Source organism: Coffea arabica, chromosome 1e (assembly GCF_036785885.1).
Source record: "Coffea arabica cultivar ET-39 chromosome 1e, Coffea Arabica ET-39 HiFi, whole genome shotgun sequence".
In the NCBI taxonomy this organism is placed as follows: Eukaryota; Viridiplantae; Streptophyta; class Magnoliopsida; order Gentianales; family Rubiaceae; genus Coffea; species Coffea arabica.
The window spans coordinates 4,137,969-4,150,089 of NC_092311.1; the positions used below are offsets into that span (position 1 = coordinate 4,137,969).

The 12,121-nt window shown below is 34.6% G+C and overlaps 1 protein-coding gene and 1 long non-coding RNA gene across 3 annotated transcripts; both read right to left on the reverse strand.

Moving 5' to 3' along the window:
- Positions 1–4,498: 4,498 nt before the first annotated feature.
- LOC140008209 (SUMO-activating enzyme subunit 1B-1-like) lies at positions 4,499–7,832 on the reverse strand. Of its 2 annotated transcripts, none has more exons than XM_072051779.1 (4): positions 6,022–7,832; positions 5,368–5,465; positions 5,167–5,271; positions 4,499–5,078 (listed from the first exon to the last, which is right to left on the reverse strand). In XM_072051779.1, exons 1-4 carry the CDS (start codon positions 6,026–6,028, stop codon positions 4,917–4,919), a joined length of 372 nt encoding a protein of 123 aa, XP_071907880.1. In that variant the 5' UTR covers positions 6,029–7,832; the 3' UTR covers positions 4,499–4,916. The 2 variants fall into 2 exon arrangements, with proteins under 2 accessions (XP_071907880.1, XP_071907872.1); XM_072051771.1 differs by having other exon boundaries at positions 5,362–5,465; positions 6,022–6,188.
- Positions 7,833–8,844: 1,012 nt separating this feature from the next.
- On the reverse strand, positions 8,845–11,861 carry LOC140008215 (uncharacterized). The gene is made up of 2 exons (XR_011815598.1): positions 11,733–11,861; positions 8,845–9,899 (listed from the first exon to the last, which is right to left on the reverse strand). It is a non-coding gene; the product is annotated as an uncharacterized lncRNA (long non-coding RNA).
- Between the last annotated feature and the right edge of the window lie 260 nt (positions 11,862–12,121).

Below are 12,121 nucleotides of genomic sequence, written 5' to 3' on the forward strand. Positions count from 1 at the left end.
CTCACATTTATTTTGAGCCTAATATTTAGGCCCAAACTTTGCCTGACACAATTAAAGATTAGGCTCAATGAGCTTTTTTTGTGCCAGACCAACGGCCGAATGGGCTGAGTTTGGATTGATCTAACCCCATTGACAATTTACTTTTGTAATGCAAAAAAGATGGATGAATTTAAATTTCTTCTACTTTTCTTTTTTTTCTTTTTCACTAGAGTCCCGTCCTTTTCTTTCCTTCCTTTTCCTTCAATCGAAACAGCGCCTTAGTTATTTATTTATTTGCTTGATCAAAACCAGACCCATAATTTATTTATTTGCTTAATTTGCCTTAGTTGTTTATTTCCTCCTTTTTACCTTCTTATTTTTTGCTACCCCTTAGATCCTAAGCAATAGAAGGTACAAAAGTGCTGAGCACTAGGGGTGTGCATCGAATTCGAATTCGGTAATTCGGAAGTTTGAATTCGGAATTTTTCGAAATTTTGGTACCTGGTAATTCGACCGAATTCGATTTCGAATTCACCAATTCCGAATTCGAATTCATACCGAATTCAATTCGGAATTCGGTAAATTCCGATTTCACCGATTTCACCGAATTCGGAAAAATTTATATATTATTATATAATATAAAATTTATAATAATATATAATATTATATAAATTTTATATTATATTATATTATATTATATAAATTTTATAAATTTTATATTATATTATATAGTATAAATTTTATATTACATGTATAAAAAATATATTTATATATTAAAAACGAATTTGAAATCGAAATCGGAATTCGAATTCCGATTTCGAATTGTGAATTCGAAATCGGAAATTCCGATTTGAAAAACTCCATTACCGAATTCGAACCAAATTCGAAATATATGAATTCGGAAAATCCGAATTCGATTCCGATTTCCGATTTACCGATTTCGAAAATTCCGAATTCAATTCGAATTCGGTCGGTAAATCGGAATTTTTCGATTTTGCACACCCCTACTGAGCACAGAGTGCGTACCTCATGCAAACAATCAAGAGTTTCTATTCCAGTTTTCACTGCTCCAAGGCCGACCGAGAAGTTAGGTCCGCTGCCTCATTTGGCAGAGCTTGGTGGTGGAGCTCTCTACCGAGAAGTGAGAAGTTATATTTCAAGAGTACATGGACAATTTTTTCGGACATACTCCTTAAGGAGAGAAATGCCTTGATCTTGTCAAAATAAAAGCCAATTAACATGAAGCATGGAGCTTCTTAATTTACAGCATAATTATTAGTTTATAATTTAGCAAAAAAAGAAGAAAAAAAAAAGAAAATGCAGTTTATCTTGATTGTTGAAAGACATTCAACGACCACACTTTGGTTAGGTTTTAATGTTGTTTTGAACTATTCTTCATGCTATGCTAGATAGCTCTTTTGGAGAACTTGGTACGAGACAAATAATGAATAACTTGACTAGCTTTGTTAGGGGGAAAACCTGTATGTATGCTTTATCACTTCATGGGACCAGTAATTAAAGAAAGAATAGTTTTGAAACTGCCCTTTATTGAGCTCTATACGGGTATGAAAATTGTTGCCCCGTTTTGATAAGAAATTAATAGGTGTAGAAAAAATTGGCTCACATTAAGCCAGAAGAAAAAAGATGGGTAAACTGTTGGCAGCAGTGAAATGAACAAGACAATGATTACTACACCATGCTAATTAGAGGTGGCAATATGGATAAATGGTTCATAATTGGTTTTGACTTAATGGATAGTGGATGAAATTTATCCAATCCATTTAGATCCATTTAATAAATGGATCTAAATGGATGGATCTAAATGGATTAAATAAAAACCAATTATCCATTTATAATCCATTTAAATATTTTTGTTACTTTTTTTTTGTATTACCATTTCTTGTAAATTCAAGCCACAAAATACCACGGATGTAAATTCAAGCAAAAGGAACCTTCATTTCACTAAAAAACTATCTGAAATTATTATTATTATATATATATGTATATATATATATTACATATTACAGAGTAGCCATATATTGCAAACTAGCCCAAACAATAGAAGTCCTGCATAGACCGTATGTAGGGTATCTACAAAAATACCAACACTGGCTTTTATTCGTACTCACACAACACTTGCAATGTCTACTACTAAAGCCACGGATGACTTTTGAGCTCAACATCTAGTAATCAGGTGCATGGGTGTACCAAGCAGGGCATGTTCCCTTTGTCCTGACCTCTTCAAAGCCAATCGAAATCCCAGGTACTGTGGAGTCTAGAAGAAGAAACAAAGGAATGATTAATTTGTTCAGCAGTAAACCCCAACATTCAGTTTCAGGGTTGGTTACCATTCACGGGGATGGCTTTTTCACACCCCAACTGCAATTTTAGGATGACTCCTTTTTTAGTCATTTCCTTTCCCTCTCTTTTATTTGGTTTTTAAGTAAATGGATATATATGGTTTTTGTGGATAATCCATATAAATCCATTTAATTTAATGGTTTTACTTTGATCAACCATTTAAAACCAATACTATAAATGGATAATCCATTATCCATTTAATTATGGATTATATGGATGGATAAATGGATCTCAATCCAAATTGCCACTTCTAATGCTAATACTACCACAGAACAATATGCACAGACATCAAAACTCATTTCAAGAAAACATGTTGGCTTGGGATCTGGGGCTCTCCGTTTAAGGTTCTGCCCAGTTCTATTCAGTTGTATAAATTGGTACAATTTCAGTTGCTTTGTTTGGATTGCATTTTTTTTGGATTTTGTGTAGAAAAATACTGTAGCGATTTAATATATGTGAGATAAAAAGGTGATTGAAAAATGTGTTCACGTAACAATTTTTCTTTGAAAAATTGCTTTCCAAACAAACATATATATTATTTTGATGTAATCATGAGTTTTATATCAACTTAGCTATAATTCATGTTTATACCAAAATTTTAACAGTTTACATGAAAATTCCATCAATTTACACCACTGCATCGTAGATCCTGAGCAATTGAAGGAACAGAAGCGTTGAGCACCATCTCCAGTGTCTATTCCAATTTTCAATTGTCCAAGATATAGGTCATCTACCTCATTTGGCAGAACTTAATGGTGGAGCTCTCTCTACAGAGAAGTAATATTTGAAGAGTACATGAGGAATTTTTTTTGGACATGCTCTTGAAGGAAAGAAATCCCTTGATTTTGTCAAGATAAATGCAAATTAATATGAAACATGAAGGTTCTTTAGAGCCCAAAAAAAAAAAAAGAGCAATTCCTCCTTCTTTATTGCAGAATCAAAAAGACAAGAAAGTGTAACCATAAGGGACCATATATTTGGTTAAATTTTAATATTTTATTCACAGTACTTCAAGGGTTTCATTGTGTACTTGTTGTTTCTTGATAGAGGTGTCGATTACAATTCAATTGTGTTGATAGGCTCAAACCCACCCACTAATAACCCATCCAAGCCTACTAATTAATTTTGAATGGGTCTAAATGAGTGTCAAATTAAACTCATTTAATTGATGAGTAATGGGTTGACTTGGATCATCCATTTATATCCATTTTAAAAAATAATTATACATTTAAACTCAACTTTTAATGAGTATTGAGCAAATAAATTTAAATTTCTTATCACTATAATAATAATAAAATACCGTTATTTCTCATTAAATAACATGTGAAAAAATATTTTAAAAAATAAGTAAAATTTTAAATGACTCATAAATAGGTAATTGAATATACCCATACCCATTTATTAAATAGGTATAAATTTGTACCCATTTATACTCATTTATTTAAATAGATAGAAATGGATTGATCTAATTATACTCATTATTCAGTTATAATCCATCCAAATTCACCCGAATCACCCATTTTGACGCGTCTAGTTCTTAAGTCCCCAAGTACCTATGGTCATAGTATTAAAAGAGTTAGATATTGTCAATATGTATAGACTAGCAGATTTCAGTAGAAGGGTGCTAATTGTATTTTCCTTGTACACATGCATTTGACTGTTAGTCGTTAGGAAGAAAAAGATTTTGATTGTACTTTAACTACCATACACATTTGGTTGTCGGTCATCCAAGGGTAGGTTCAATATTGAGTCCTATTTTACTCTCTACAAAAATTGGGAAAATTTACGGTTGCTTTATTGTTATGTAATATTCATGTTCAAGCTGACTCTGACGGTTTACTCTACCATACGCGTCAATTTCTTTTATGAGTAAATCTTATATATATCAATAATATATATATATTATCACCGTTAAATCTATAACATATGTGCAAAAATTAAATTTTAAATTTAAATTTTACATATTTATTATTCATCCAAACAATATATACCGATATAGGAAAGATTAATCCTTCTTTTATATGGGGAATTAACCTGCTTTCCTCAATTTCTTCAATTAACCTTCTTTCCTTTGCATTGGGGAACCAAACAAAAAACAGAGTATAGTAGCTTTAGTTGGTTTGTGTTAGCTTGAAAGCCTAACGCACAAAGGAACAAGTAAAACCACAAGATAATCTTTCAATATTACTTTGAAATGAGGGTATCCACATTAAGGTTAAAACAAACATGGCTGAACAACATTTGACAGAGATTTCTCAAACCCTGCCCATTACCTTTACTGCAGTAATTTCTCAAAAACCACAATGCTTTGCTGCATCCAGAAGGAACCTTCAAGATAAACAGGCAACAAAGCCCAGACATTTTTTATGTCCTTTACAATCCTCCATGAAATCGAAGTTCAACAACTCAGTCTTCTGCCACATTTTAGAAAATCTGAAATTTTTTACACCATCGTACATGATCACAAGTAAAAGCTGGGATAACGCCATGCTTCGATCGGAAATCTTGTCATTCAATGATCAGCGTATAGTCCGGTCCCCAAAAAAATAGGTTAAAAAGGTCAGGTTACCCTAGAATTAGTCCACTTCTAGACAACCTTCTAAACATCCAATTTGGAACTGCTCGGCCTCATTATTTCTCTTTGCTATATCCTCTATTATGCCTTTACCATCCATGGCGTCGAAAAAGAAGAAATTCTTTATTGGATCGCCTTTGCCACATATTGCTTTAATGACTTCCTGTGGAGAAAATCTCCTTCACATGATTACAGAACCCAAAGACATGTAAAAGCAAATGTAATATATGAGAGATTCTTTATGTAATCACCTGTCCAAGGATTCCCCCAACAATGGCACAAACTGGAGGAAACTCTCTTGTACCAGCTAACAATCTCTCAATGAGAGCATCCGGCATCTGAGATTCACTCAGCGACTGCAAATGGGAATAGTGTCAACCTCAGATGTGCTTAAGGACATATACAAGGTTTCAATGTAAACTCTCAATAGAAAAGCCATATAATACATGTGCCTCACAAAGTTCCTTCCTCAAGTTCAGAACATTAGGAAGGTCAGCAGCTGAAGTTTGGCCAGGCTTCCTGCCTTCAAGCTCTTCAAACCTTTCTATCACTGCAATTGTCGGATTCATGCGTGAGAGAAACATATTGTGACAAACATTATTGGCTAGAACATGTTTCAAACTAGTATTAGATAACTTTTGACATCCAAATTCAAACTTTATTAAATGAAAAGAGGCAAGGTAAGCACTGTGGTTAGCTTCAGTATAAACAAATAAACAAAAAGCATGCTTCGCATTTACATATACATATTAACCATTAACCTCATAGCCTATCCCAGAATAATTGAATAGGCAGATCACAAGAACGCCCATTAAATTTTTTGTTTAATTATACTAACTAATCACCTATACTTTCGGTCATGGACTTTACATCAAACTTGTACTTTTAAGGCAAAATAAGGAATAGTAATGAGATTAAGTGTTAATTCCACAGATAATCACTAGTATTCACTGTGGATTTACATCAAAGAATCTTCAGTGGAAAACAACATGCACATTTTACTTCCTCAAGCAGCATAAAACTTAATTGAATAGCTTTTTCCCATCGACAAGCAGATGCAATATGGCCAAGTAAAAAGTGCAGAAAGCAACATAAAGCTTTAATACCTCTCATTGCAAAGTATAACTTTGACAATCTCCCAGGGAGAGATCTCCATGGCACAGCAATAGCCTCCTGCAAAAAGTTGTGCAGAGTACATCAGCATATCTCAAACTTCAGCTTTTAACTCATAAATTTCAAAAGCAGTGCACATTTGGTCATATTATAGTTTCATGACCAGTACAAAACAGTCCAAAAACAAAAAAAACCCACCGGTTCATTCTTCCAAGCAACAGGAAGAAAGCTACAAAAGCAGAATTGGCTAAGTCCGTTAACTACCAAGATCATTCTGTTCTCATCCTACATCAACTGTGACAGTATCACTTTTATTATGAACCCGCTAAAATAGTTTTGCACATACAGTAATGTGATAGATGGTCAAATTTCATGACATCTACCAGCATTGTCAAATTTTATGCATCTATCAGCTTCATTATGACCCAGCTAAATAGTTTTGCACATATATTTAGTCAATAAAAAGGTCAAATTTCATAACACAATGTCTAATTTCATATATCTCCAATTGCAGTTTCTGCAAAGCAATATCTTTAGTAAAACGTTCTTCTTCCGCAATCGGTAGACATGCTCAATGAACCACCACAAAAGGGAGGCTCATCCAAAATGCTAGTTTGCCTTTTCTCTAGGTAAACCAAAATGAAAGTTTCCATATTGCACTCTGTACCAAACAAGTTAATACAGAATTTCATCCGAGCAGGTCCAAGGACAAGAGACTAAAGAACTGGACTGCCTTTTGAAGAAAAGAGATACTTTGCAATCAAAACATTTCATTTAAGGAAGATTGTGCTACACACCATAGAAAAGACAAGACACCAGGAGATCCACCTAAAAATATCTAGAGCTTAACTCCTGAACTTCCACAAAGATTAAAGTTGCCAGAATACAAATCTGAAATGATCGCTTGTACATGTCATGTGCCACTTATGAACAGAAAAACCAAATCTGACACTTGCAGGGCACAATACGGCCCAAAAACTAACTAATACCAACACTTCCAGGGTACATTTTTGATAAATCTCAAGCTCATCTCTACATCTCAAGAAGCTGAATTTGATGCAGAATCTAGAGATCTTGTTTGAATTTCAATTGAACCAATGCTCTTTAATTTTAGAGCTAGTAACCACTTTATTTATTCTGCAACTTCAACCTAGGCTAGCTTTTCAATTACTTGTTTAAATTGGATGCTTCAAGTTTTTTCCTGTATTGGTTTGTCACAAGAAAAGGACTAATCATTCAGACACCTCTTCTCATATGCATAGAGTGAAGCACTTTTATTTAAACAGCCAAGCTGATTTGACCTGGAAAAATTAACTAATGTTAAAATTAACCACCTAATCTATAAACTCAATTTAACTAATTGTGATATATAATCACACCACCTCCATAAAAAGAGATATAACTCTGTAAAAAAGACATTGGCAGAAATAACATTTCCATTGCAGATTTTCTGCAATACCAGTTTCTAAGGAGTAATCTCTTGACTTTTATATGAGTATGTTTCCTAGCAATCCTACGTATTACTCCTGGGTCTTCATAACTCTATTTCCTTGTCCCTCGCAATTGTCAGATTCAGATTTGACTTTTACATCCTGAACCATTAAATACGAGAAGAACCACTGCTTCAGAGTAACTTTGCTGAGCTCAGCAAAAGTTTCTGAAAGCTTTTGCTATATCTATGTCGCTTCATCGGCATATAACTTCCCTTGGCTTGAGACATTGTCTGTTACTCAAACTCATGTATGCAGATCTTACATAAGATGCAGTTGATTCATATATCCGTTCCATGACATGTAAATGCCCAAATTAAAATCTCTAAGGGAACAACTCTCCTAGCAATTGAAATTAAAAATATGCTTTGCAATTGAAATTGTATCCCTTTTCTAGAATCTATGAGAAAATAGAACACCTAGATCAGTAAATGAATCTCAAAAAATAAAATACAATGCTTATAAAACAGGTGTTAGGCATTCAAGCAGGAGGAAAATAATTATGTTTTGCAACATTAATCAAAGTAAAAAACAAAACCGATCAAGTTTTCTTAGTTAATAAAACCCAGAACTAAGCCGGGGCAATAAAATCAAGTTACTAGTCAATTATGAAAGGGCTAAGGCTGCTAGCCACTTGAGTTTGTAGTTTAATGAAAACTAAGGTAAAGCTATGTTGCCCATAAGTTCTCCTATTCACTTTAATCCATAATTAACTTTCATCATCTGCATGGCAAATACATTAAATGTTCAAAAGATCCATGAGTAAGCACAAAGTTTCTATTGTAATGTGAAAATCAAGTATCAACCAAAATAAAATATCTAAGTCACTAGGTGCCAGCAAGAAAATTTTTTGTCATGGCCAGCATTCCACTGTTAAGCTTAGTTTAATAGTTTTCATCAGCTTGGTAGTTTTCTCAATTATGAATAAGCAGCAAACAGAAGCAAAATTGTGCCAAACACCCAGGACGAATGGGACAGGAAGACCAGTACACAAATAAACAGGCATGGATGGCATTTCGTTTAAAAGAGCAGCTGCCAGAGAATTGAGGTAGGCTCCTCTGTGACTGTAGACTAGAGGTGGCAATATGGATAAATGGTTCATAATTGGTTTTGACTTAATGGATGGTGGATGAAATTTATCCAATCCATTTAGATCCATTTAATAAATGGATCTAAATGGATGGATCTAAATGGATTAAATAAAAACCAATTATCCATTTATAATCCATTTAAATATTTTTGTTACTTTTTTTTTTGTATTACCATTTCTTGTAAATTCAAGCCACAAAATACCACGGATGTAAATTCAAGCAAAATGAACCTTCATTTCACTAAAAAACTATCTGAAATTATTATTATTATTATTATTATATATATATGTATATATATATTACATATTACAGAGTAGCCATATATTGCAAACTAGCCCAAACAATAGAAGTCCTGCATAGACCGTTTGTAGGGTATCTACAAAAATACCAACACTGGCTTTTATTCGTACTCACACAACACTTGCAATGTCTACTACTAAAGCCACGGATGACTTTTGAGCTCAACATCTAGTAATCAGGTGCATGGGTGTACCAAGCAGGCCATGTTCCCTTTGTCCTGACCTCTTCAAAGCCAATCGAAATCCCACGTACTGTGGAGTTTAGAAGAAGAAACAAAGGAATAATTAATTAGTTCAGCAGTAAACCCCAACATTCAGTTTCAGGGTTGGTTACCATTCACGGGAACGGCTTTTTCACACCCCAACAGCAATTTTAGGATGGCTCCTTTTTTAGTCATTTCCTTTCCCTCTCTTTTATTTGGTTTTTAAGTAAATGGATATATATGATTTTTGTGGATAATCCATATAAATCCATTTAATTTAATGGTTTTACTTTGATCAACCATTTAAAACCAATACTATAAATGGATAATCCATTATCCATTTAATTATGGATTATATGGATGGATAAATGGATCTCAATCCAAATTGCCACTTCTACTGTAGACAACACCTTTGGGGCTTGATGTTGTACCTGAAGTGTAATTCAAAGCAATAGGATCCCACTCATCATGTGGCCTTATAACCTCAAAGTCTGGTCTTCCTGATGCCAAGAAAGATTCGTACTCTAAATTGTCATTATTGAAATACATGTCACTAACCCTGGAAGATGAGCTAGCTTGGTCAGGAATCACAACTAATTTAGGCGTCTTGCTGCTTGTCTTTAGTAGAATTCCTAATGCCCCTTCTGCAATATGAAGTAACTGATAATCAACAAAAATGGCTTTTGCACCTGAGTGTTTTAGCAATGTCGACACCATTGCTGAATCATGACGTATATTGAGAGGGGAAAAAATTCCCCCCGCCCCCGCCCCATCCCCTGCCCCGCCACCTGCAAAAAAAAAGTATATATATATAAATAAATATATATAATATGTAATTTAATTAGTTATAAACTTAATTGTAAAATTACAATGAATAATAACTTGATGATGTATTGATATTTTAGTATTTGATAATTTATTAAAATTTAACTATAATAAAATTTTATTAACCCCGCGACGACAATTTTATTAACCCCGCAGGTGGAAGCGGGGCGAGTGGGAGGCGGGGGATGGGGCGGGGGTCGGGGGGAATTAATAGGCAACGGGGCAAGGGGTGGGGGAGGGGGAGGGGTCCCCCGCTCCAACTCCGCCCCGTTGCCATCCCTAGACACACCACATCAGGTGGTTTAGACAAGAGAACACAGTCTTCTGTTGCATATGCACGCAAACTGTTTGACTTGTAATCCATGAAATACAGGGAAATCTAAGAAAGGAAAGAAAAGTTTTAAGGTTCTGAGGTAGTTCATGTTTTCAGCTACACTTGACGAGTTCTAGTGTGCTCTGTGTATAACTTGACAATATTTTAGGGAGAAATGTGGAGGAGTCCATTCAATAGGCCATGGACAAGTTGAATTCAAAGTTTCAAGCTTTTCATAAAGCTCAAGCCCTCAGGTCTAGCTAATTCAGTGTACCTATATCTTAGGAAACTCAACCTTACTTTCAAATTTAAGCATGTGACAAGACTTGATTTAGAAGATCTTCTAGGCACTCAATGTTCTATAACAAAACGTTTACTTTTAGCCTCATCACAAACCAGCAGAAATATTTTCAGCCAGCAGAAGTATTACTTCCAGCTCATCAAGTCCTCTATCAGAAGTATCATTAACCAGCAGATGGAATTTCTGGTATACTTATCAAGAAAGGAACCTCATCATTGTACCATAACTGAACAGCAAGACATAGCTAGACTGCAGGATTCAAAGAACTTTGCCAAAACATTCCAATGGTTAAAGCACACAGATATTAGCACCAGAGATGCTTGAAGCTACATTCAAACTTGAAAAAGCACCTGAAGTTCAGATATCAAGATTAGACCTATTCAAATACAAAAGGTCAACATTTTTGTAGCGTACTTGCTAGGAAAGTAGTGTTCGACAAACTCTGTCGTAAATGGCTGCTGAGAAACCAAAATTGACCCTCAAATGCACAATTCCATAAGTTAGCAATTTCATAGTGATATCTTTACTATAATGCTCCAGACACTCAAAAGCTTCTTGATAGGTTAGCATGTCTTTTACAGGTTTCAAGTAATCTGGTTCCATTAGGTGCCAAATTCCCCTTCCCCCACCATATCCATGCGACCTTTCTTTTTTTTTTTTTAACAAAATAAAAAAGAAAAAGGTTGAAAGAATTTAGAGTTGGGTAACAGCAATAAATTGCATAATTAAACCTCCGACTACTACAAAGTCACTGAATTGAGGCATGAAAATGACCCACCAAAAAAATATATATAAGGGGCAGTTGGTCCCTTGTGGGCTCATTGAAATGGAATCAATCTATAGTAATGATGTCAATGCATGTCTATTCAACAACCCGTGCAATGATTGATAGAGACAAAAAATACCCAGATGATATCATTCCAAACAAAGGCAGAAATCATTTTTAACATTCCAACTAGCTCCCAACAACCAAGTAATCAGAAGAAAATTACAATCCAAAAAAAAAAAGATTCAATCGTGATAATTAACCAACAACAGAACAAATTGAAGGACTTTTAATTACAGAACAAATTGAAGCATAGAAATTAAAGAAAACAAAACGAACTGGACAAGAAGAAAATGCAGGTAAATTGTGAATAACAAAGAAAGCCCAGAAAATTCAAGGATTAAATGGGAACTTACAACATCATGACGGGAGATTCCGAGGGAGTGAAGAGCAGAAGCGAGTCTGGCGCACCTGCCACGAGTTTCTGCCCAAGTGAACTTTAAATCGCCATACACTACTGAAATCCTGTCTCTGTATACAATTGCCGAACGCTCCAAGAAACTTATGGGCGTCAGAGGTACATAATTTGCTGAGCATTTGACAGTACCCTCCATTGATGATTCTATCCTTTTATCTGAAAATCCAAAAGAGCGCTTCTACTATCAACAGGAAAGTAGATAAGAGAGGTTGTTTTCCTGTTGAAACTTGGGCGATGGATTGTGCAGTATCGTTGAAGTATGCTACAAATAAATGGACCCTTCCTTGCGTGGGGTGTGAATTTACCGAATGAGGCCTTTGTTGACTC

Bases quoted from the DNA above. Each gene is read 5' to 3' on its own strand.
- LOC140008209 (XM_072051771.1), bottom strand. The intron at 5,272-5,361 runs GTATTATATGGC...TCCCATTTGCAG, and splicing joins AGGAACTTTGTGAGGCACAT to TCGCTGAGTGAATCTCAGAT. The intron at 5,079-5,166 runs GTGATTACATAA...TTTTCTCCACAG, and splicing joins TTGGGGGAATCCTTGGACAG to GAAGTCATTAAAGCAATATG.